The following is a 26293-nucleotide window of genomic DNA, read 5'->3' as shown; positions in this document are numbered from 1 at the left end:
AAGACTAATTAATGAGTCACATGCTTAAAAGTTTGTTAGTCTACTAAAAAATTATATTAGTTTAGTGGTTGATAGTCTATCAGAATATTGGTCCAGTGATTCTCAACCCTGGCTGATCACCTGAATCAACCAGGAAACTTTTAAAACTACCAGTACCCAGGCCTTATCACAGATCAACTAAATCAGAATCCTTGCAGGTATGCCCAAGCCATGATTTGCATACATCACATTGTAATTTGATTTGCACATATTTATATGTAAAACCTCACTCTCATTAGTAAATTGGTCTAAAGAATGAGCATGTTCAAATATGCTTTTGTTGTCCTTAGATCATAGAATGTTAGAACTGAGAGAGAACAAGACTATCTGGATCAGTTCCTTTATTTTACAGTTGAGGACACCAGATGATGTTGAGAGAGTAGCCTCCCGTGGTGGCGTGGTGGTTGTTGAGTGACACTTTGCATCTTGGATTACTGAAATTCTCTGAAGCCCAATTCTGGAGCTGTAGTGAGTAGGCCAAGCTGTTTAGTTTTTAAATTTCTTCTAAAGAAAATGTATAAAAAATATTACATGTGAAAGACTTGGATTCTAAAAGCTGTTACCGCCAGATACTTCTATAAGACCTTTAATTTGGCACATTCCGACCAGTCCATTGTTAGGGCAGAGGAAATGCCAGCACAGGATATATCAAAGTCCAAAATAAATGACTAGTATCTATTTGCAGGGTTTTTCATTGGCCCTGACCCATGCGGTCGTAACATTTTATGCTATCAGAGCCCAGAGCATTTCTAGCCCTTAACTATACCACTTATGAGCACTTATTGCTCATGAGCAAGCTAATCCATACACTGAACTTCCCTTTTCTTTATAAAAAGGAAGATAGGGCCTATCCTACTGACCTTGCGTTTTCTAGCTATTACAAGGATTAAGTCAGATGATCTATGTGGAGATATTTTGAGAACAGTACAGCACTATCCAAACATAAATACAGAATTATATTATTATATCTTAGAGCAGTGACTTGTGAATAAATATTTGTTGCTTTGATTACCCAGACTCTAAATCCCAACTCCTTGGCACCAAGCCAGCCAAGAATCAACAGGAACTGGAGTTACTGCTGAACTAGAAACTCTAGTCACTGAAAGTATCACATAACTAAATATTCAGGGAGGTAAAGTGATGTAGTGATCCAGAATTTAGCTAGTCTAGGCTCTAGTCCCAGAGTCTGCTTTTAACTATTGACTTTGGACAAGTCACTTAATTTTTCTGGGACCAGAGTCTCGTCAGTGGTCAAAGGATGACTTGAATTAGAGTCAAAGATCCTTTTGATTTATAAAATCAGAATATTAGTGCTTAATTAAAATTACTAAAGTGCAATTTCCCAAGCCATTAATTCATGTGGTTTCACATTTTTAAAATCTCTTTTTAGAAGTAGAGGGTTGAAGCCTAAAAACATAAGCCTATTTCTGGTAAACAGACATTTCAAACACATGTGTATAAGACCCTCTTTAAAATAAATGTCTCTACTCAGATACTTTATGCTAGCTAGTATCCTGTTCAGGAGCTGTTGCTCCAAAAATAAATATACAGTTACCCAAAAACCATGTAGTACAGTACTGGACAGACAGTAGGCAACCAAATATTATATGTTACAGTTCTTGGTTTGAGTCTCAGTAGGTGTTATTTAACCAATCCGAGCCTGATTTCCTATATGTAAATGGGAATACCTTGCTCAATGATCCACTGAGATGGTGTACAGTAGAATGCTTTGTAAACAATTAAAGATAACTGCAAGAAATTACTATTAAATGAGGAATATAGCTTACTAAACCATGGCCTAAGAAGGTGCTTTTTAAAAAGATAGACCAAAATCTTTCTGACATTATGGACACAGCACTTACCCCAATATCTGGCTCAACAAATACGCTCAATAAAGGTTTGCTGCATGAAATGTACGATCCACCAAAAGACCAAAAGCTCCATGAGCTCAGATTCCATACTTCTTATTTCTAAGTTCTCAGATCCTAGCACAACATCTGACACATATAAGAAACTCAATAATTATTAGATGAATAAATTTTTGCCCCTTCTAATTCTTCAGCACAGCTCAAGAGGGAGAGGTAAGCAGGGCTGGCATGCAAGATGATTCTGGTAAAGGAAGCTTGGAATGGAAAACCGAAAGTTACTTAGAGAATTCATCCACACTCTAGAAAATAGTTTGGGAGAATAGAAAGAGCATAGACAGGATCCTAGTTCAAATTCAGTTTTCAAATTCTGCCGTATCAGTAAATTAACTCTTCAAGACTCAGATTCCTCATCTTAAGAATAGAACCTCCCTTACAAGCTTAGGGCTTCCCCAAGGGCTCAGCAGTAAAGAATCTGCCTGCAATGCAAGAGGGGCAGGAGATGTGCGTTTGATCCCTGGGTGGGGTAGGTCCCCTGGAGAAGGGCATGGCACCTCACTCCAGTTATCATTTCCTGGAATATCCCATGGACAGAGAAGCCTGGTGGGTTACAGCTCATAGGGTCACCAAGAGTCGGATATGACTGAAGCAACTGAGCATAAGGTTAACGACTAAAGTGGAAGCTCCATAATAGTAGGAACTTCATTTGGGGTCCACTGTAGACGCACTGAACTGTACTCTACTGTATTGAACAGTGTCTGGCACAGCATAGATTCTCTAGTATTTTTTGACTTGGTTTGTGAGAAACTGAGATAACATAGGTAAAGTATGTGACAGAATGCATGTAGCGAACACTTAGCAAATGTGAGATTCCATCATCACCATCATCATTACCATTACTAGGATAACCAGATAATGACATTTACTAGCGGTCGTAGAGGACCTGCCTTTGAGGAAAGACGTAGATACAAATATCGAATTCCCTACTTACTGGCTATGTGACTTTGGACAAATTACTTAACCTATTCGGACTCCTATGGTTCCACAAAAATCTCAGTGCCGTGAGAAGTCACCTAACAGTGACTCTTGAGTCCCTAACACGCGATACATGGGGGCTATTATTATTATTATGAAGGCAAAAAACCCCGCCGAGTCCCCTTTTATCCGAGAGCTGCCTACCATTTCCCACATTATTGTAGCTGAATACATAGCATGACCGCAAACAAGGAAGGAAGGAAAGAATTTCAAAGAGACCGAAACCGCTAAACGAGAAAAGAGGGAATTAAAACGGTGCATGACAGTTCCCACCAAGGGGGTGCCAGTTTCCGCGGCTGTCAACCAGTCCGACCAGCCCGGGCTGGAGCAGGACAGTCAGCTCGGTAAGGAACAAAAAGGAGGCAGAGCCGACGTTTGGACCCTCCCCCTAACGGTCTCCGGGCCTCTGGCCTCAGGCGGCCGCTGGACTCCCGTTTCCGGCCTTTGCAGGACCACAGTTCCCAGCATGCCTTTGGCGGGAAGTCTTTCCCGCTGGATGACTACGAGTCCCGACATGCCATTCGGCACTCCAGTAGATTAGATGGAAGAGTGGAATGACCCCGTCGCACGCAGGGAATTGTAGTTCATTTAGCTGGTGGCTCGTAGAGGGGCGGGGAAGAGCCGGGTCGCTCTCGTCAGCTGAGGAGAATGATTCATAGAGGAGGGTCAGGAGAGAACATCTCTGTCTGTGAAAGCCCACTTAAAAGGCTGGACTGTTCTCCGAGGGAGGGAGAGGCAGGGGAGCAAGCAGGGTCTCGTGCCTGACCCTCAACGTTAGGCCATCCGCCAGGCCTCTACCGAGTACTGGGCCTTGTCAGGGGTGGCGGCAAAGCGCCGGTTGCTGGGGGACCGGTGACGTCGCGGGGTGAAAGTTGAGGGGCGGTGACGTCGGGCCTGCCCGGGCGGAGGCTGGCGGGCTGGAGGCAGAGGGAGGGAGGGAAGGAGGGAAGGAAGGAAGCTGGGAAGAAGCGAGCGAGCGGGGGCGCGAGGCGTTTACCTGGAGGCAGCGGCTTGGGCGCGCAGAGCGGCCGCGGCTCCCCCGCACCTGCGGCCATGGATGAGGAGCGCGCCCTCTACATCGTCCGGGCCGGCGAGGCGGGGGCTATCGAGCGGGTCCTGAGGGATTACAGCGATAAGGTAAAGAGCCCTGGCCCCGGGCGTGCGGTGTAGCACCCTTGGGCCGCCCCCCCGGGCTTGCATATCGCATCCCTCCCAACCCCCCCCCCCCCCTCACGCCGGGGATGCGCATTGCTCTCCCCCGAAAACGTTTCCGGCTTGGGCATGCGTGTTTGTGCCCCCAGCCTTTTCCATCCGTGCATCCTGTATCCCCCCTGCCCCCACCCTGGCGCCCACCACTCTGATTCCGGCCCAGCAGCTTGCTCCACGGTCCTCTTCCCAAGCGTGCAAGTCACACCCCCGGAATCCGTGAATGTCTGTCTGTGCCCTGTGCCCCACTCTTGGATGCAGAAATGCACGCGAGGCTTCCTCACCTGCATAGCATAAAAATACGTGTTTCTTTGCATAAACACGGCCTTTGACATGCTTAAGACGTATCGGCCACGATGGCAGTTCTTTATAGACGTACAGCACTGTACAGTTTTCAAGGCGTGATGTCTCATATATGGTCTAACTTGATTCTCAGAATATTTGTAGAGTAGATAGTATCAACCTTCCCATTTTCTAGATGAGAAAACCGAGGCACGAGGAACTGAAATCACGTCAAGGTCGTGGACCTACTGTGTTGTACCTGGGAGGAGACTAACTCCTAATGATACCTGTTATTTGTATCGCATTATCAGCTTTCCCATCCTTTATCTTATTTAATCTTGACAGCCGTCCTGTGAGGTTTTATCTGCGTTTTGCAATTGAGATTCTAGATCGGTTAAGTAACTTGCCCAAGGTCATACTTCTGAGCTGGGATTCCAACCTAGGTCTTCAAACCATTCATTATTCTTTCCACTTTACAACTCTACACTAAAAAGGTATCTTCTTTTATATCCCAGTCATTTCTCTGAATGTCTCTTCAAGAACCGTTAGTTCTCCATTACTTTTCCTTCCAGGAATTGTGCAAGCTCACTTCTAAAGGTGACATACCACACCTTTATTCTTCCATTTAGAAGACTACTTTGTAGAAATGACTGACTTCTGTGAAAACACACCCAGCACCATGTCACATCCTAGATATAACATCTTTCTTCCTTTCATTTGCTTCCATTCATAATTTCTGTGTTTGCTATGTGCCCACCACTGCACTAACCTATGCTTTGCATCACGGAGCTGCCAGTATGCCATTTCTGCCCTATGTGGAGAATATCCAAAAATCAGGCAACTTCACTCCCTTTTGATCTTCTCAACAATCCTGTGAGGAAAGTGACGGTATTCCCCGTTTCACAAATGAGAAAATTTAGAATGTTGTTGCCCTAAGTCCAAACAGTCATTGAGAGATGGGGCTGAGATTTGAATCTCGGTTTTCTGATTGCTCTTTTACAGTACTATGCTGCTTTCTTTGGGAGGCTGCATGGATTCAGTTATCCTCATATCTTAGCTTCTTCAGTCTCTGATATGCTTTATTGTTGCATATCTGCTTAACTTAGGAGAAATTAATTTAATGCACAGGTGTACATATTGTGGAGATTATGGTCGTCCCTTGGTATCTGCTGGGGATTTGTTCCAGGACCCTTTCCCTCCCTCGTGGATACCAAAATTCATGGATGCTCAAGTCCCTTATATAAAATTGCATGTTGTTGTTGCTTAGTTGCTCAGTCATGTCCAACTCTTTCGTGACCCCATGGACTATAGCCCACCAGGCTCTTCTGTCCATGGGATTTTCCAGGCACAAATACTGGGGTGGGTGCCATTTTCTTCTCCCAAAACAGGGATTGAACCCGCATCTTCTACATTGGCATGCAGATTCTTTACCACTGAGCCACCTGAGAAGCCCATAAAATGGCATGTGTGCTGTGTGCTCAGTCGCTCAGTCATGTCCAATTCCTTGCAGCCCCAAGGACTGTAGCCCACCAGGCTTCTCTGCCCATGGAATTTTCCAGGCAAGAAAACTGAAGTAGGTTGCCATTTCCTACTCCAGAGGATCTTCCTGACCCAGGGATCGAACCTGCGTCTCTTGTGTCTCCAGCATTGGCAGGCAGATTCTTTACCACTAACACCACCTGGGAATAACCTATTCACATCCTCCCTTATACTTTGAATCATCTCTGGATTGCTAATAATACAATGTAAATGCTATGTAAATAATTGTAAATACAATGTAAATACTATGTAGCTAGTTGCCCATTAATTCAACTTTTGCTTTTTGGAACTTTTCCAGTTTTGTTTTGTTTTGTTTTTTTCCTTCAAATACTTTTGATCCATGTTTGATAAATTCATGGATGTGGAACCTGCAGATATGGAGGCCCGACTGTATATTCATGCAACTTGATTTTTAATTGCTTTCCAAAAAAGACTTGAGGCAGCTACAAACAGATTTTCAAAAGAACAAAATGCAACAGAAAACTTGGCTGTTGTGTTGAATCACCTAGTGTTTATTTAGCGCTTATATCCCAGGTATCCAGCAATAAATAGAAATTTTCTTCTGTAGGAAGGGAGGAGGAAAAAACCTCTACCTGGATCTCATCACCTCCTTCAATATTTCTCCTTCTCTTCACGACTAAAGTAGTTAGAACTCCAGATTTGCTTCCTCCAGTTTATCTCTTCCTTTCCTTGGTCTCCCTCCAGGTTAGTTTCATTTACTACTCCTGGCCAAGTGCTATCAGAGCTTAAGTTCTGAACTTTCACTTTGGGAATGGTTTTAAAGTTGTAATGCCCAATGTGTATAGTTTTGGGGTGGTATGCTGGGGGCCAGCCTTGAGAATGCTGTGACTTGATGTGAACTGGGTCGGCCAACTCCTTCAGAAAAGAGCTTTCGTGTTTAATGCTGATTACAGTAGATCCAGAGAACAAAGAAAATAGCTGCGTTTCATGTTGGCAGTGGGGCTTTGCTCCTCAAGGGAAGAGACATTAGAGGCAGATGAAGAAGAAGGGGAAGTATAGTTGCAGTGGTCTGGCAATAAGAATGAGGAGGTCGGACTTCCCTGGTGGCCCAGTGGTTAAGAATCTGCCTTGCAATGCAGAGGATGTGGGTTCAATCCCTGGTTGGGGAAGTAAGATCCTACATGCCCCAGGGCAAGGAAGTCCATGTACTATGAGGAGCAACAAAAGAGCCCATGTGCTGCAAGCAAGACCCTACACAGCCAAATAAATAAATTAAAAAAAAAAAAAAAAAAAAATTCAAGAATGAGGAGGTCAAATTAATTGTCTCACTTCTGGGAAATGGAATCTGAAATTATAAAAATGTGCCTGGGTCTACCATGTGCCTCGTTTTCTTTATCTGGAAAAATGGATGAGAAATGTTTAGAATGAAGTGATTATGAGGCATTAAAGAGTCTAACCAAGAAGGGAAATGAAAGATTTAGAGAGGGAATGATTAGTTTGTTGTTCTCAAAAGGAGGCTCAAGTATTGTGGAAAGAAGGTTGAATTTGAAGTCAGATAAGTCTTTGCTTCAGATCTGCCATATATTAGCTTCATGACTATGGCTAAGTTATTTTAAGCCTGAGTCTCAGTTTCCTTATCTGTAACATAGGGTTCCATCACCTAAGTTATTATGAGGTCTAAATTAACTGATGTATAATGCCAAATACTGTACAAGGCATTTAGGAGGCATTCCCTAATGATCAAGGTTCTCAAGAGGTCCTGTGGCCAGAGCACAGGTTCTGAAGCCAAATTGCCTGAACTCTGATCCCCAATTTACCATTCATGTGGTGTAGAACAAGGCACTTAACTTTACTGTCCCTCAGTTCTCTCATTTGCCAAACACAGATAATAATTGTACCTGCATCATACATTGTTGTCAGGATTAAATAAGTTATATGTATAAATCAGAACAGTGCCTGGCACTGAAGAAAAACCCATAGCTGTTAGTTCTAAACAAAAAAGTCAGGGATTAACCCTGTGGCATGGAGTTGACGTAGCCTGATTAAAAAAAAAAAATAGAGAATATACTTCAGTTTTTCTTTTTCCTTGACCCTTGGCACTTATTAATGGCTGGTAAAATACCTTGTACCCTGTTTAGAGCAACATTTACCTGTCTGGCTCCAGGTAACATCTAATTTCTACTGTGTTAAGGAGATTCTGATTTTCAAGCCTTCTTCTTTACTTCACTGATATTGTTATCTTGCGGAGAAGGAAGATCTATCTATCCCAGAAAAAAGGAAATTTGCCTGTTTCTCAAGGGCATAATGCAAATTGACTCAGTGTAGAAAAGTATTTTTTAAAAATAGGAAGAGTGGTTGCCCTTTTCCTCTCCTCTCAATTCCTCTGTTAGCATGTATTGAGTGCCATGTATCTTGTTCTTTTAACAGATTTAGTAGAGATATTGGTTGCCTTCATTATGATTATCAACAATAAACAGTGATCTGGGGCCTTGAGGTGCATAAAAGTATCTTAGTTCCTTGAATCCAGGATATTTGACCTAGAAGGAACCTCAAAGATCATTGGGTCCAATACTCTGAATTAATAGGAGAAGAAACTGGTGTAGCATCATCGTCAACTATGATGATAACTACAGAGGTGGTTTGTGGCCATAGAGGCCACCTGGGCATATGATTACCCCTTGGCAAGCTCCAGTAGAATTCCATTATGTAAGTATGACAAGTTTATGGCCAAATGAAAGGTAAAAGTTACTTAAGATACAGACAGGTAGGTAGGTCTCTGAGATGAGTCCTCATTAGAGAGGAAAACAGCACTGATAGTAGTGAGGTGTGTTTATGTGCTAGAAGAATCCAATTGATAGGGACCTGATTTGGAGACAGTTCTAGAAAAACAGCCTCCACATTTGAATAGGGTGTATAAACATCCTGGACCATGTAAGAGGACATTTTGTTTTACACTCTGAGGCTGAGTTCTGACTCTTTGGGTTCATCCTGAAGATTTCTGATGAGCACGTGTAGGGGCTGTCCCTTTGTTGTCCATGTTCTTATTTCCAGATTGGACTATATAATCTCAGTCACTGGGCTTTAGTTCTAGAAATAATCTCTGTTCTAAAACACAGCACCGCACACACACACGCACAGACAGACACCACTCCAGTTAGGCTGATTCCTTTGCATTGGTACTGTTTGAGTATATCTTTGGAAATCTGTGAAGTAAATCCTAGCTGTCTAGTGGATCAGTATTTGGCCAGATGCCTCACCATAGACTGTGCAGTAACAACAGTAGTGTCTGCTTATTGAACACCTGCAATGTGCAAGGTGCTATACACAAAGATAAGGAAACTCTTGACAGGTAGTAAAGTTGAATAACTTGACCAAGGTCACACTTTCAGTAAACAGTGGGACTGGGCTCAAACCAGTGCTTTCTGACTATTGAGCCTAGCCTATTCATGGGATGTGAAACCTGGTTGGCGGGGAGCCGGGGGGAGTCCTCAAGAGCTGGATGTGTTACTGAGCTGTTACTAACTTACTTGGTCTCTAAAGTTTTACTGTTCAGTTCATATTTGACTTGTTGCTCCTGTTCATCTGGAAATTAAGCATATAAAGAAGGTGACGTGGTTGACTGTTGGCCAGCAGTTCTAGAAAGGCATCTACAGCCAGAAATGCTGGATCCGCTTCCCTCTCAGCCTCAAAAAGGGGAGAGAAGAGTTGTGCTTTGCTGTGCTTAGTCCTCAGTCATGTCCGATGCTTTTCGACCCCGTGGACTGCAGCCCACCAGGCTCCTCTGTCCATGGGTTTTCTCCAGGCAGGAATACTGGAGTGGATTGCCATGCCTTCCTCTAGGGGATCTTCCCAGCCCAGGATTTGAACCCAGGTCTCCCAACCCAGGATTTGGACCCAGGTCTGCCTGCATTGCAGGCAGATTCTTTCCAGTCTGAGCCACCAGGGAAGCCCGGTAGAGAATAGGTTAGGTATGATCTAAGTTGAATAAGAGAAGCCTGCCTTAGAGAAGTCAACATCTTTGAATCCAAACAACCTTAGGGATCTGAGTTTCTGAATAGATTGGCATGTTATAAATTCAATTTATTGCCTCACACCACCAGTATATTTGCTAATTAAATTAAGTCCTCATGCTAGTTGGACAGGACTTTTGAAAGCTTTTCTTCCTCCCTTCCTTTTTCCCTTCTTTTCTTTCTTTTTTAATATTGTAGTTTTATCACAGGATCAACTTTACATTTAAAAGGCAAGAGAAAAATTAGTCCTTGGTACTATTCTAAATTATCACCTTAAAAGATTTAATTCTATGTAGAAACCTTTTAAAAAATATTTTCATAACTTAGTGAGGGTCTTTCTAAAAGATGATTTGTTTTTCTGTTCCTTACCACAAATGCAAAAAACAAGTTTAGGAGGACTATTATATTGGCAACTAGGTATATTTATTCCAGATAATGTATGGAATTAATATTTCACATATGATGCAAAAATTAAGCTTTCTTAGTTCTAAATGCAATTATGTATTTTCATTTGTAGTGAACCTTTACTAGGCTTCAGTTTATAACCAACAGAACAATCTACTGATTCTTTATCTTTTATTCAGTGTTAGTTTTTACTAAACCTTGGGTCTGTAAATTTCTAAGTTAAAGCTTTTGTTCTTCCTTCCTTTTCTTCTTTCTTTTCTTGTTTGTTTATTAATTCATTTACCTGTTAATTTTTTTTCTTTTAATAATAAAAACAATATACCAACAAGTTTTGTCAAAGGAACCACTAGAAATTCCACCAACCCTGTACAGTTTTTATTTTTGCATTTTTAACACTCAAGCCTTTGTTTGAATGCATCCATCCATCCATTGATATAGGTACTGTCATTGTAGACGTACAATTTGATATTTTACTATTTTTACAGTTATTGTCATAAAATAATTTTCCATGTTGTTACAGAACTTTTTAGCCATCTTTAAAAAAACTGCAGTATGATAATGTTTCAGATGAATGCACAGTAATTTACTTACTCAGTCTCCTGTTGTTAGATATTCAGGTTGTCTCTTTTTTTCTTTTGTAACATTTGATAACACTGCAGTGAATATAATTTTTCTGCCCTTTGGGTGATTTCATTAGGATAAATTTCTAGGAGTAGATGTTCTGGGTCAAAGGATATGAATATTTTTATGGTTGCTATTATGTGTTGCCAAATCACTTTCGTTTTTTGAAGATGGTGTCAATTTATACTGCCTCCAGCAATATTACACTGTGGATTACTGAAGCCCATTTCTCAGAGAGCTTTATGTCCTCAGCCTTGTTCTCCTTTGATCTGGTCTGTAGGCTACTGCTCAAAATATTCTTCCAGAATAAGCTACTATTTACACCTCCTTCAGAGTCTTCCCCTGGTGGCCTGTCACCTTTATGTCAGTTCAGGTATAAATTTTTAAATCCAAACCCTCACCATCTGACATCCATTTTAATTGTTTTGCAAGCCATATGTGAGGCAGCTTCTCTTTAGGTTTCCTCAAATGGCCCTTCTCTATTACCTCTAAGTCTTCCCTCTGACCATTTTGTACTTCAGAACTGCTTCTCTGTCAACATTTCTCAATCTCATTTAATTTCAAAAATCGCTTCTTCTACAAAGCTGTCAATGCAGAACCACCTGTAGTGATAATATCTTTAGTACTTACTGTATTTAACTCCTGATGGGTTGCCAATAAATGTTTGTCAGTGTTGCCAATGAGAAATCCAAAGGAAAGGCAGAGAGATGTTCAGTAAAGGTTTTTTTTTTTTTTTTTTAAAGGAAAACTTAGAGGATTCTTAAGCACACTTGGCTTTCTTGAATAAAACTTGAGAAGAGAATGAGGAACTTTATGCTCTATTTTTTGGGTTACTGCCACTCTCTGATGGTGGACAACTTACTCCATTCTCTGTTTCAGCTACAGAGAAAAAATAGTGTTGCCAGTCATTTCAGGAGAGTCGTGACCCTCCTTTTCTTTCAGTTATTTTTTTCTCAATATCATTGGCATCATCATCATTATCATCCTAATGCTAACTGAGTGTTTACTATGTACTAGGCACTCAGATGGCACACTATATGCCTTAGCTGCTTTAACCCTCACAGCAGCTTTGTGAAGTAGGCACCCCTCTTTTCACATGAGAAATACACTTACAATTTGTTACTTGCTTAACTAGTAAGTGGTGGAACCATGGTTTAAACTCTCATTCCTGCAGAATTACTGTCCTTCCCTATCTATGATTCTCTGATGATTTCTTAGTGCGTTTGATATAGTACAAGCTCCTGAACAACATTGGAAGATGCTTCCAAATCTCTGTCTAGTCTACTTTTCCATTCTTATCTTTCTCCACTCCTGTCATCCTCTAACATGTGTCCTGTGTTTCATTCCAACAGAGCTGCTTATTTCACAAATATATCATACCATTTCACACATGAGCCTTTGTTTCCGTCCCTAGAATGCTTTCATTTGCCTCCTGGCAAACTCCTATTCATCCCTCAAGGTCCAGCTCAAATGCTTTATGTAAAGCATTCCAGATTTCCCTGGGTGGTTTGTGGCTTGGTACTCTGTTCTTTTCTGTATATATTTTTGCTTTAGTCTTTTTGTACTGCTTTATAGTTATTTGCTTACTTTATAAAGTAAGTTATATTCTTACTTTAGTAAGAATATTGAGGTGATTTGGGAAGACAACTTTTTTTTATAGACATCAGATATTTTTTAACATAGCCAAAATGAAAAATCTGTATATTTAAAATGACATTGTTTCCCTTTTTTCCCTCTTCAGCATAGGGCTACTTTCAAATTTGAATCAACAGATGAAGATAAAAGAAAGGTAAGCCTTGGTCTTACTTTGTGTGGTGTGTGTGTCTGTATGTATTTTCATTCACGGCTTTATAACAGTGGACTTGGTTTCATTTGATGGGTTAGTTTTCAGTTTCCCTTGAGTTTGGTTTTTAGGAACTCTGAGAAGAAAGACAAGTGCCAGGTTTAGTATGAATTACACACAACACCCTCCTGCTCCATCCCCATAGGACCATTACACTTGCATAAATCAGGGGAATGGGAAGGGTTCAGAGGGGACCCTCCCCCGTATCGTCTCCTCTCCAGAGATTGGCTTTGTTTGGTGGCAGGGTTGCAGGCTGCCAAAAATTGCTAATATTATAAAGCCAAGCTTGACTTTGAGTTAAGTTTTGGGGAAACAGCTATTGATCCTACTGTGCCTCAACCACATATTGTTCTCTGTGCTGGCAGCTTTTTTTGTAGCTAGCAATCATCTTGGTCACTGACTTCACGGGTAAAGAGGAAAACGGGATCAAGAGGCTCATCACTAGAGGAGTTACTATAAGAGAGGGTGCATCAGAGATTGGATCATGAAATGTCACATTGGCCTGTTGGGGTAGCTTGTGGTTGCTTTATTTAGTTGATTAGAACATGATGTTCAAGGAGAAGCTCACCAGTTCAGGCTCAGTGTTTCCTGGGCCCTGTACTTCTATCCTTGGCCTTACAAACAGTAAGACCAGGTGAGAGAGCATGACTGAATCTGTGTAAACCCATGATTGCGGCTGGAAAAATAGCTTAAGTCCAGTGCTTTGCTGGTAATGGTTTGATCATACCTTGAAATCATCCCTCTCTTCACATCTACTCCCATATTTAATGACAACATTCTACTCATTTTGCCTCTTAAGATTTCTCCCTGCATTCCCTCTTTAATCCCAGCCCTTGTTCATACGTTCATCTGGACTACTGTACCAGTTTCCTAACTGTTCATTCTTTTTCCAGTTATGCGCCCTTCAGTCCATTGTCCTTAATTCTATAACAGCAATCTGATTGTGTCACTCCCAACCTTGAGTGACTTTCTTTGTCTATAGGATAAAGTTCAAGCTTCTTATCATGACCTCGATGCTCAGTGATCTGAAGTTTGCCTGCTTTTGCAGCCTGTTGCTTACTTCTGTCCCTTGTAATTTATGCTCTAGCAACATGAAATGTTTCCAGTTACAAACACATACATCCCTTCTGTTTCCTACTTCCTATTGTTGCATGTGGTGTTTGCTGCCTGGAATGCCCTCTTGTATATTTCTTCACCCTTTCACCTGTTTAATTCCTACTCAGCTCTAGGAGCTTCTCCTTCAGGAAACCTCCTCTGGCGTTCCTATTTGGGTGAAGTGCCCCTTTTCCGTATCCCTATAAAATTTTATATAAATCTCTAATCCTATGCTTATTATTTGTTTCTTAATTTTATATGTGTGTGTGTGTGTTTCTCATTGTTAGACTCTGTGAACTCCCTGAAGACTGATGCTATGATAATATGTATCTTTATATCCTCGGCATCTAGAATGCCCAGCACAGAACAGGTACTTGAAAAGTTATATTGAATGAGTGACAAGGAGTATAAACTTTGGAAGTTAAAGATTTACTCTGATTTTCTTTTGCACTTAAACAATGTAAACAAGACTAGAATCCCTTTTAGAACAGGGTTCTCAGCCAGGGATGTGCTGTTTGGGGAGCTTTTTCAACAGGCCTGCTCAGGCCCCATCACTGTCTATTGAGTCAGAATTTGGGGGATGGAATCCAGGCATGTGCATTTTGATAAATGGTCTTCAGGAAATAAGTACATTACTCACTTGGTGGGAGTAGAAAATAACACAAGTCCCTGTGGAATAGAAGCTAGTTATATCTATCAAAATTACAGATGCATTTTGCCCTTTGACCAAGCAATGTCACTTTTAGATCTCTTCTGTAGATAGATTGAAATAAAGTAAGCAGAGTTACTCATTGAAGCATTGTACATAATAGCAGATGATTGGAAACAATAAAGCCTCCAGGAATCAGGGAATATTTGTAGAAACTTACAGAGATTTGCATAATGGAATACTGCACTGTGTTCAAAGAGAGAGGGAGAGGGAGGAGAGAGACTATTATGTGCTAATGGGAGAGATGGTCAAGTGAGAAGAAAAAAGAAGCCAGGTGTTAAAAAAAAAGAATATATACGTTTTTTAGGTATTCAGGCTAGGAAGGCAGCTGCTGTTTAGTTTAGTTGAGAGAATCCATACTATATCCATAGATTTGTGGTACCTTGTGGATCTGACACTAGAATCTTTGACAGTGCTTTCACTAGTCAAAGTAAATGCATACAGAGATTTCCCTCCCTCCATACGGCTTTCAGTTAAGGGAAGAAAAATTCCTACACAGTTGCTAGTAAAGCATGTTTATTTCCTGTAGGTTAGTAGCAAAACTTAACATTATCAAGGTATTGTCTTTTACTGCCTTTTAGATTTTTGGTGACTATAACTACTGTACTGGTGTTAATTTTGGTTTAGTATATAAATTGCTGCTTCCTGGGAGGTCTGATATAAACAGATGTCATTAGGGACCTAGCTAGGTAGTCTTCATTAATGTAAAAACATTGGCAAACAAAACTATTTCAGTCTCCAAAGGTTAAAACCATTAGTGACTCTTTCATGCCTAAGGCCCATAAAGACTTTGAAATCAAAATTATTGGACTTCTCTAAAGGATCTGTATCCTAACAGCTTTTTAAGTTCTCGGTGTAGAGAGACATAGAATAATAGGCATGTCTCCACATTAAACCCAATCTTAAAATAGGAGGAACTCAAATTACCATCCAATTTGCTTTCCTGCTCTAGTTCTCTTTTTCTCTTTGCTAAACATGTCTCTGAAGCCTTCTACCAGTTTGTTGGTAACAGCATCACCCCTTTCCATAAACTACAGGTGCTGTTGCTCTGAAAAACACACCTCTCTTATGTAAAACCTTATGACAACCAATAAGTAGATGTAAGGGAACAGAGCCTTTCAAAAAATAAAACTTGATTATGTGAACTTTCTAGGAATTGGTTATAAAGTATGATCCTTAGACCTAATTCCTAACATTTGTGTAGCATTTTACATTTTTATAAGGATTTGCTTTTCAATAGTAAAGTAGTAATGATATAAGTATGGAAAGACTATTGCCATACCAATTTTATGGGTAAGAAAACTGAGGCTCATGTTAATGACAACTTGCTAACACTCACGTCACTAGTAAGTGGTGGAGCCTCACGCGGAGAACAGATATTCTTGCTATTATGTGCAGCTCCTCACTGCTTAGTGCTCCATGGCTCCCACTCATTATCACTTGAGGTATGTTTCAGAAGGTCTGAAATTATGACTCAGTACCTTGTTTTATCTCTTATACCTTGAGACACCATTTAGGCAACTAGACTAGACTTAAATAGGAAAATATCAAAGGAAATTACCAACTGCTGCTGCTGCTGCTAAGTCGCTTCAGTCGTGTCTGTGCGACCCCATAGATGGAAGCCCACTAGGCTCCCCCGTCCCTGGGATTCTCCAGGCAAGAACAGTGGAGTGGGTTGCCATTTCCTTCTCTAATTAGGAGTGCTTAAATTTTTCCAGAGAAGTAAAGACAGACACATTTCTGATGTTTGTGCATAGAATGCAAATAATTCCAGGTGCATGTGGCTCATGATATATTTGGGTGTAAGCACCTGTGATTACTGAAGCATTTACTTTACATCTTCTCTACCTAAATAGATGGTTATGACTATATACCAACACATAAACAAATGTATCATGCAAATATGTAGGATGGAGGAAGGTATGATGAATAATCTGAAATTTTACACCTTAAGGAAATGAAAACTCTTATATTGGTTTATGAAGCACAGCTGATCTCAAGGCCAATAAAGAGAACTAATTGCAATAAATATTGAAAAATACCTATCGTAAAATGATTAAAAGAATTGCAGCTCTTTCACCTGTAAGAATACTACCATATCAAATGCAAAAAACTTCAGTTGTTGTCTGAGATAAACTTTTAGGTATTTAGTTATTTTCCTGAAAAGAATCAAGTTAAAAATAGTTAAATTTCAAGCATTTATTTCATTAGCTTCAAACTGACATAGGGAAGTTCATATATCTGTAAAGGTATAGGGTAGTTACTGAGATGAGAACTCTTTGAGGACAAAAATTCTAACTTACTTTTCTTTGTACTTTTAGTCCTTGGCACTGCATGTGGCACAAAATAAGCACCTACAATACATATTCGTTAAATGAATAAAGGGGATTGGGGATTGAGTGGAGACCAGAATTCTTATGACTTGTACATATGGTTTGGTTTTGAGTTTGATGTTTTCTTAAGTAGGCAGTAGATTCCCAAGCACTTTTCATACTGTTGTTTACTGAAAATGCAGAATACAAAAATATTCATACAGTGGGATCACAACCATGTAAAACTAATAAAAAGTATACAAAGAAAAATGTCTATAAGGAAATTCACTAAATAATGGCTTTGTATTATCACTGTGGATGATATTTTCATTTCTCTTTTTTATATTTTAAACTTTTTCATTACAGTAGATCAGGTATAAGAATATGATGATAATATATGTGATAATATATTCTTTCAGAGTTATGTGATTCGGGATGTAAGCAAAGACCAATATGTTTTTTAATCATTTATTCTCTCTAAAATTGGCCCTTTGTGATTATCTTACATACTCCTTTTGGGGGAACATAAAAGTGTTATTAGGTTTGGAGATAGTATCCCTTGTGGAGCTGGTTTATGGAGTGAAATAAATTTATTTGAACACAAAAGTCCATTCTACCGCTTGAAATATTTCTTCTTCTTTCCACAAAGTTGGATGTACTTGGCATATTAGTGGAGATCTCTGTAGTCCACAAATATTTTTTCAGTAATTCCTGTGTGCCAGGTCCTGTGTTAGGCCTTGGTTCCTAAGTTGGCTATTTTCCTATGGTGTTTGGTTTGGCATTTCTCAGCTACAGATGCATACTGAGGGTTGTCATTGTGGACTATAGAAAATGAATGGGTAATTTTCCATATTAGAGTCCCCCAAGGAAAATGTGCCAAGATAGAACCATTAGTCGTATACTGTGAGTCCATGCTTAGGGATAGCTTGAGGCATGAAGGCTTGTTCTAAAAGCCTTTTACATTTAGCATAGTTGTTTGAAATTGTTAAACTCCAATTTTCACCAAAACAAAATGAGCTTTGTGTGTCTTGCAAATTTGACTCAAATTTTATTTGATGTCTTCACTTTGGGGAATACCTTGATATATGATGCAAGTTCGGTTCTCATTTAGAAACCAATAACTTTAAAGATAATCATTTTTAACATCTTGATTTCTTTAAAACACACAAACACACATATTACCAAATACATTCTAAAACTTTTATTTTTAAAGTTTCTATCCAGCTGGATCTGGCATAAAACTTGACCAGAAGGGCTGAATTATATCATAGGCCAGGATGAATGCCTCACAGTAGTTCATAAGTAAAATAATTTAGACTTCATTCCAGACTCCATTTTTTATTTTAGATGTGTTGCCAAGGTATTGAAGGACTAAATGCAGGGAGAAAGAACAGAACAGCCTTCTGATTTAGTAAGCCTTAGATGTGATAGTCCATACATGATCTCTGTATGGATCACTTTCTGCCTGGGAATGTTAAGAGTAGTATCTCTAATTTGTACTTTAGAGTTTCAGATCCTTTTTCTCATATAAAAAACTCAGCAAGAAGTTCTGCTTCCGGCCATGCCAGTGTGAGAGCTTTATGAACCTGCTCCTCAATGAAACTGGTTATTTAAACAGCAACAACAACAGCCATTTAAATTATCTGGAAATAGTCCTAAAAGCATGGAGTCAATGAAGGAACACGTATTCAGGAAAATATACTGAGAGTCAGAAAAGTGAAAGTCTGTGGTATTTGAACTGAGACCTGCTCCCTTACTTCCCACTGTCAGTGGAGTGAGATGGAAACGCTTCTCCAAACTGAGATCAAATTGCCAACATCCCTTGGATCATAGAAAAAGCAAGGGAATTCCAGAAAAACATCTATAAAATGTTTTTATAATATTTTCTAAATGTTATAAAATAATTCTGCTTCATTGACTATGCTAAAGCCTTTGACTCTGTGGATCACAACAAACTGTGGAAAATTCTTAAAGAGATGGAAATACCAGACCACCATACCTGCTTCCTCAGAAATCTGTTTGCAGGTCAAGAAGCAACAGTTAGAACTGGACATAGAAATAGAGACTGGTTCAAAATTGGGAAAGGAGTGTGTCAAGGCTGTATATTGTCACTCTGCTTATTTAACTTCTATGCAGAGTACATCATGCAAAATGCAGAGCCAGATGAATCACAAGCTAAAATCAAGATTGCTGAGAGAAATATCAACAACCTCAGATAAGCAGATAATATCACTCTAATGGCAGAAAGCAAAGAAGAACTAAAGAGCCTCTTGATGAGGATGAAAGAGGAGAATGAAAAAGCTGGCTTAAAACAGCATTCAAAAAAGTAAGATCATGGCATCTGGTCCATCACTTCATGGCAAATTGATGGGGAAAAAGTAGAGACAGTGGCGGATTTTATTTTCTTGGCTTCCAAACTCACTGTTTGGATGGTGACTGCAGCCACGAAATTAACATTTGTTCCTTGGAAGAAAAGCTATGAACATCCTAGGCAGCTTATTAAAAAACAGAGAGACATCACTTTGCCAACAAAGGTCTGTATAGTCAAAACTGTCATTTTTCCAGTAGTCATGTATGGATGTGAGAGTTGGACCATAAAGAAGGCTGACGATCGAGGAATTGATGCTTTCCAGTTGTGCTGGAGAAGACTCTTGAGAGTCTCTTGGACAGCAGGGAGATCAAACCAGTCAATCCTAAAGGAAATCAACCCTGAATATTCATTGGAAGGATAATGCCGAAGCTCCAATACTTTGGCCACCTGATGCGAAGTGCTGACTCATTGGAAAAGACTCTGATGCTGGGAAAGATTGAGGGCAGGAGGAGAAGGGGACGACAGAGAATGAGATGAGATGGTTGGATGTCATCACTGACTCGATGGACATGAGTTTGAGTAAGCTCTGGGAGATGGTGAAGGACAGGGAAGCCTGGAGTGCTGCAGTCCGTGAGGTTGCAAAGAGTTGGACATGACTTAGTGACTGAACAACAGCAAACTGATAGAGCCAAGATCAGAGCTCCTGCTTTCCTCAGTCCTCAGTTGGAAGGCTCACTAACCAGTAGGGACAGGGGTAAGGCCAGCATTCCTCATCCTGCCCCAGCCACATGTCATTGAGACAAAATTCTGGGTGAGTTATAGCTGAGAGATGGGGTCTCTCTTCTTTCACTCAATCTCCACTTGTGGATCATGGGCTCTACCTTGAGTAAGGCAACATTGAAAATATTGGGGTATCAATTGCCCTTGCCCTGGCTGGTGGGACAAACAGATTCCACCTTGGAAGGCAAATTGAGGAGTTTCGGGCCTGCTACTCCCCTGTCTCCTCCAGTTGAACTCTCAAGGAGGTGTCACCTAGAAAGAAGCATGCTGTTGTCTCTGCCCTCAGCATCAGAACCAAGGTTCAGGAATTTTGCCAAGAGAAACAAGCAGACCTTATAACCGAAAGCTCTGAATCTCTCCCCAGAGGGACCAACTTTTTGCAACAGTGTAAAGTTCCTGCCTGAAGGTACCGGTTGTGGTGAAAGGAGAAGGAGTTGGGAGACTGACATATTGATTGGAGTTATAGGGCTAACCAGAAGTTTAGCTAGTTTGCTAGAAAGGAAGGAGGAAAGACAGCTGGGAGGAACCTTCCTGTAATTAGAACAAATCTTAAATATGTACCTCAGGAACTATCTCTTCAAAGGAGCTGTAATAAATTGGTTCAGTCTGTAGAGCAATTTGTGCCCCAGGACATTGTTGAAGACAATAGATCAATCATTCTGCAGTTAGTGGAGCTTAACAGCTGGGTGTGGTCAGGGAAGAGAAAGTCAAAGAGAGGCCTGCCAAAGCCACTGTCATCCCAGGATGACTGTAGCACACAAAAGGGTGAGTCCCAAGAGGAGCTACATCTGTAGGGAGGAGGAGGAAAATATACTCAACTGAAATAATTCATCCAGTCACTGAGCAAATAAGAAAAATAACAATAGCAAATCTCGGATGACATAAGCAATACCCAGTGTTGATGTATTATCTAAAATGTCCGGCTTCAAAAAACAAAACAAAGCTATGTGAAGAAACAGGAAAGAATGACCTATACACTGGGGGAAAGGCAGGCAGTGGAAACTGCCTGTGAGAACAACCAGAGGGTGGATTTAACAGACAGACTTCAACATATTCAGTATAAATATATTCGGAAGGGACTTCCTTGGTGGTCCAGTGGTTAAGACTGTGCTTTCACTTGAGGGGGCTTGAGTTTGATCCCTGGTTGGGGGAAGTTCTGCATGCTGTGTGGTGTGGCCAAAAAGAAAAAAAAAAAAAATTCAGAAAAGTAAAGGAAACCATAATTAAAGAAGTAATACAAAATTTGATGACATCACAACAAATGAAGAATACCAATACAAAGATAGAAATGATTAAAAAGAAAAGAACCAAATGGAAAGTTTGGAAGTGAAAAGTACAATAATGGGAAAAAGATCACTAAAGAGGCCCAGTGTTGGGTTCAAACTGTCAGAAGAAAGAATGAGCAAATATGAAGATAAATCAATAGTGTATACAAGGTAAAGAACAGAGAAAAAAGAATAATGAAAATGAGTGCCTCAGAGAAATATGAGATGATGTTAATGTAGCAACATACATATAATTGGAGTACCAGAAGGAGAGGAGAGAGAAAAGGGAAGAAAAAATATTTGAAGAAATGTCTAAAAACGAACTAAACTTACAGGAAAACAACTTACATATCCAGGAAGCTCAATAATGTCTGAGTTAGAATAACCTCAAAAAGATCCATAGACACATCACAATAAAAATGCTAAAACTCAAACACAATGAGAAAATTTTGAAAGTAGCAAAAGAAAAATGGATCATCACTTACAAAATAGTCTCAATGAGATACACAGCTGACTCCTCATCAGAAATGTAGTCCTGTGGCAGAGGAATAATGTATTCAAAGAGCTCAAAGAAAAAACCTCAACCAGGAATCATATCCAACAGAGCTATCTTTTAACATTGCAAGGGAGATAAAAACATTTTTAGATAAATGAAAAAATGAATTTGTTCTAGACCCACCTTACAAGAAATACTTCAAACAGAAAGCAAGTTACCTCAAACAGTGATTTGAATCCACACAAAGAAACAAAAGAGAACTAGTAAAGGTAATTATGTAATTATAAAAGATAATATAAATGCATATTTCTTCTCATTCTTTTAAATGATTTTAAAAACAGTTGTGTATAAAACAATGTCTTTGGGGGGGAGGAAAAAAAAAAAAAAACAATGTCTTTAATATATTGTTCAGCTAGTAACATACAGAAACATGATACATTTGTTGGAAATAGCACAAAGGTTGATGAGAGCAAAGCTGTACTGCACTAAGGAAGTGACTCTAGATAATACAGGCACTATTTGGTTCTAGAGAACCGAAAATTATAAATAACAAGGCCAAAATAACAAAAGCTGTAAGTATATACCAGCTGTCCTTTCTCCTCAGTGACTTCAAAAGACAAAATTACATACCAAGTAATCATTTTTGATATGTATAACAATAATGCCACCAAAGAGGGGGAAGGGACAGCATCATATAGAAGCAGTGTTTCTATACCTCACTGGAATTAATGTAAATTGAAGCTAATTCTGTTAAAATATATACATATATAAGCTATTTAAGTCCTAGAACAACAACTAAGGAAATGACTCAGAAAATAATTCCATTTTGTAGAAGACTACAAAATGCTATTGAAAGAAACTAAAGAAGATCTAAGGGCTTCCCTGGTGGCTCAGTGGTAAAGAATCTGCCTGCTAATCAATGCAGGAGACACAGGTTTGATCCCTGACCTGGGAAGATCCCACATCCTGTGGAGCAGCTAAGCCTGTGCACCACAACTGCTGGGCCTGTGCTCTGGAGCCCGGGAGCCACAACCACGGAGCCCGGCACACTGCAGCTCCTGGGACCAGAGTGCCCTAGAGCCCGTGCTCCACACCAAGAGAGACCAACACAGTGAGGGGCATATGCAGCACAGCTGGAGAATGGGCCCCGCTCCCCACAACTAGAGACAAGCCCATGTAGCGACAAAGACCCGCCACAGCCAAATGCAAATAAATAAGATTTAAAAAGAAATTAAAGAAGGTGTAAAGAAATGAGGAAACATCCCATGTTCATAGATTGGAAGACTTATGCTCAGATGGCACTACTTCTCATTTTGATCTGTAGATTTAATGAGATACCTCTTAGAATTCTGGGTGGCTTCTTTGTACAAATTGACAAGCCAGTTCTGAGATTCATGTGGAATTTCAGGGGATGCAGAAGAGCCAAAACAATCTTGAAAGGAACAGACCTGGAGAACTTACAACTCCCAACATCAAAACTTATTACAAAGCAACAGTAATCAAGACAGTGTGTACTGACACAAGGGTAGATAAGCATACATATGGTTGACCTTTAAGCAACTCAAGGTTTAGGGTGCCAATTCCCTGAGCAGTCAAAAACCCATGTGTAACTTTATAGTTGGTCTTTCATATCCACGGTTCTGCATCTGCAGTTTCAACCAACTGTGGATCTTGTATGTATTTACTGGAAAAAAACCTGCATATAGATATAGATGTAGATCAATGGAATAGTATTGAGAGTCCAGAAATAACCAGTCTGTCTGTGATAAACAGATTTTTGACAAGGGTGCCAAGATCATTCAGTGGGGAAAGAGTAATATTTTAACAAATGGCACTGAGAAACTTAGCTACATATAAAAGAATGCATTGAACCTTTACTTCACACCATGTGCAAAATTTAACTCAAGATAGATCAGACCCAAAAGTAAGATCTAAAACCATGAAACTCTTAGCAGGAACGTAGGGTAAGTCTTCATGACCTGCATTTGGCAGTGGATTCTTAGATAGGACACCAAAAGCACAAGCAACCAAAGAAAAATCAATACATTAGACTTCATCAAAGTTAACTTTTTTGACTTATACTGTCAAGAAAGTGAAAAGACAACCCACAAAATGGAAGATAGTATTTGCTATCATATGTCTGATAAGAGACTTGTATCTAGGATATATAAAGAACTCAATAATAAAAAGACAATTGAATTTTAAAATGGGCAAAGGATCTGAATATACATTTTTCCAAAGAAGATATACACATAGCCAATCAACACGTGATGCTCAACATCATTAACCATCGGGGAAATGAATGTCAAAACTACAATGAGATACCAGTTTATACTCACTGATATGGCTAAAATTAAAAAAGTCAGATAATAAATGTTGACAGGGATGTGGAGAAATCAGAATGCTCAAACATTACTGATAGTTTACTGCATATAAAATGGTGTGGCCACTTTGGAAAATAATCTAGGAGTTCCTCAAAGGATTAAACCAAGTTACTATATGGCCCAACAGTTGCACTCCTAGGTATCTACAAAAAAGAAATGAAGATATGTGTCCACAGAAAACTGTGTACTTGAATATTCACAGCAGTATTATTCATAATAGCCAAAAAGTGGAACCAAACCAAATGTCTGTCATTTTGTGAATGGATAATGGAATGTATTATAGCCATACGATAGAATATTACTTATCCATAAAAAAGGATAAAAGTAACTGTTATAAGGGCTTGTAACATGGATGAACCTTGAGCATATTATGCTAAGTGAAAGAAGGAAGACACAAAAGGCCACATAATGTACAATACCATTCATATGAAATTTCTAAAATAGGCAGATCTGTAATAACAGAAAGTAGATCATTGGTTTCCCAGGGGCTAGGGAGAGCGGGGAATGGGGAGTTACTGCTAATGGGTATTGGGGTTTTTTTTGAGGATGATGAAAATGTTTTAAAATTAAACAGTGATGATGATTGCACAAGTGTGAATGTACTAAAAATCAATAAGCTGTATACTTGCTAACAGTGTAAATTTATGATATATAAATTATGTATTGATAAAGCTGTTATTAAATACTGCATGTCCACCATTCCAAGCACTATATGAATATTAACACATTTAATCCTTATAACAAAGCTAATAAATGAGCTACTGTTTTCTTACTTATTTTACAGATGAGGAAACTAAGGCACGCAAAGAAATTATTTGCTTAAACTAGTGAAGTAAATTACTTGCCTAAACTTGTGAAGTGGGAGGACATGATTTAAGCCTATGCAGTCTGGTCCACAGACTTTGTGCTGCACCATACTGCCACTCATTAATAATTGAGTTGACCTGTTGTATAGCTTATGAATTGATTCTGTTTTTTGATTGTAGGCTCCAACTCTCTCCAAAATTTGAGAGTTGTTGCAGAGCATAAACAAAACTTTGACACTGGGCTAATTAAAACCATTGACAGAAAACAGAAGCCCAGGATTTGCAGTATGACTGGATAGGGTAACGAGTGTCAGCCCTCCCCATAAGCAGCACAGTACTTGACCTATCGGAGTTAGGCATGCTGCAGATTTTTTTTTTTATGGTTATTATTTTGCCTAAAATGTAGGGTTTTGATTTTTTTTCTTCTCAGCAATTAGCTCTTCTTTACACTGTTTGGCCATGTACTAAGGAAAGGGCATAACATGTACATCTTTGGCTGATTGAAAACTCAATCTTTAACACACAGCTTAAATTGCTATGCATTGAAATACATTTACAGTCCTTATTCATTTTACATATGTTCAGTCTCCATAGTATTATAAGTAACTTGAGTTATGTGCTTTTATAGCCCCCTAACCCCAACTCAACCTTTCTCACTTGGTTAGTATTTATTTCTCTTGAATAGTTTGCATGTACTTGAATTTTAAATTGAGAGCATTTTAAGTTTTGTGCCTGTATCAGGGCTATGTGCACAAGTGCTCAGCAATGAACTCTATAGATTCTAAATGGATACTATAGAATCTATAAAACTAATACAAAATTGCCATGTTATAACATCCGCACTTACCTTTCAAGTGGCTTTGGCATTAAATGGAAAATGCAGATAAAAATTTCCTAGCCCTGTTGTGCTTGTGCACAGTGTGCCTTTTAATATTACTTGACCTGCTCGTCCACCTGGCCATCTTTATGAGGTAATGTGCATAAGTCTCTATTCTGTCCCAAGCACTGTGCTAGAGATTTTTAAATGTATCATCTCATTTAATATTTATAAGCCCTAGATGTTATTCCTGTTTGTAGAGATGAGGAAATGAGGCTCGGTGATTAAAAAAATTTGCCAAGATCATATAAGCTAGTATTTGAACCTAGGTGCTTTCCTTACTTCAGTTGTACTGTTTCCTAATAAATAACCTGTGAGATGTCTTACTCCTTACAGTATATTGTCTCAGATGCTGTTCATGTTAAATAATATATAATATTAATAATATAGATAGGTCTTTCACAATAACTCTGTGAAATAGATATATTTATATCTTGCACACGATGAAATTT

At 39.4% G+C, this 26293-nt stretch overlaps 1 protein-coding gene across 5 annotated transcripts in view; it reads left to right on the top strand.

Moving 5' to 3' along the window:
* The first annotated feature begins 3553 nt into the window (after positions 1–3553).
* RIC8B (RIC8 guanine nucleotide exchange factor B) overlaps positions 3554–26293 on the top strand; it is a 100735-nt gene continuing 77995 nt past the window's right edge. For 2 of the 5 annotated variants that reach the window (XR_006336598.1, XR_006336597.1), the window contains exons 1-2: positions 3554–4076; positions 12705–12752. Coding sequence is in view for 2 of the 5 variants with exons in the window: in XM_043880911.1 (XP_043736846.1) it covers positions 3993–4076; positions 12705–12752 (132 nt within the window). In the remaining 3 variants the exon portion in view is untranslated. The remainder of the gene's footprint in view (positions 4077–12704; positions 12753–26293) is intronic. The other 3 variants (XR_006336599.1, XM_043880911.1, XM_043880912.1) reach the window with 2 other exon arrangements.

Source organism: Cervus elaphus, chromosome 22, assembly GCF_910594005.1.
Source record: "Cervus elaphus chromosome 22, mCerEla1.1, whole genome shotgun sequence".
Classification (NCBI taxonomy): Eukaryota; Metazoa; Chordata; class Mammalia; order Artiodactyla; family Cervidae; genus Cervus; species Cervus elaphus.
This window is presented reverse-complemented; position numbering and strand designations above follow the sequence as displayed.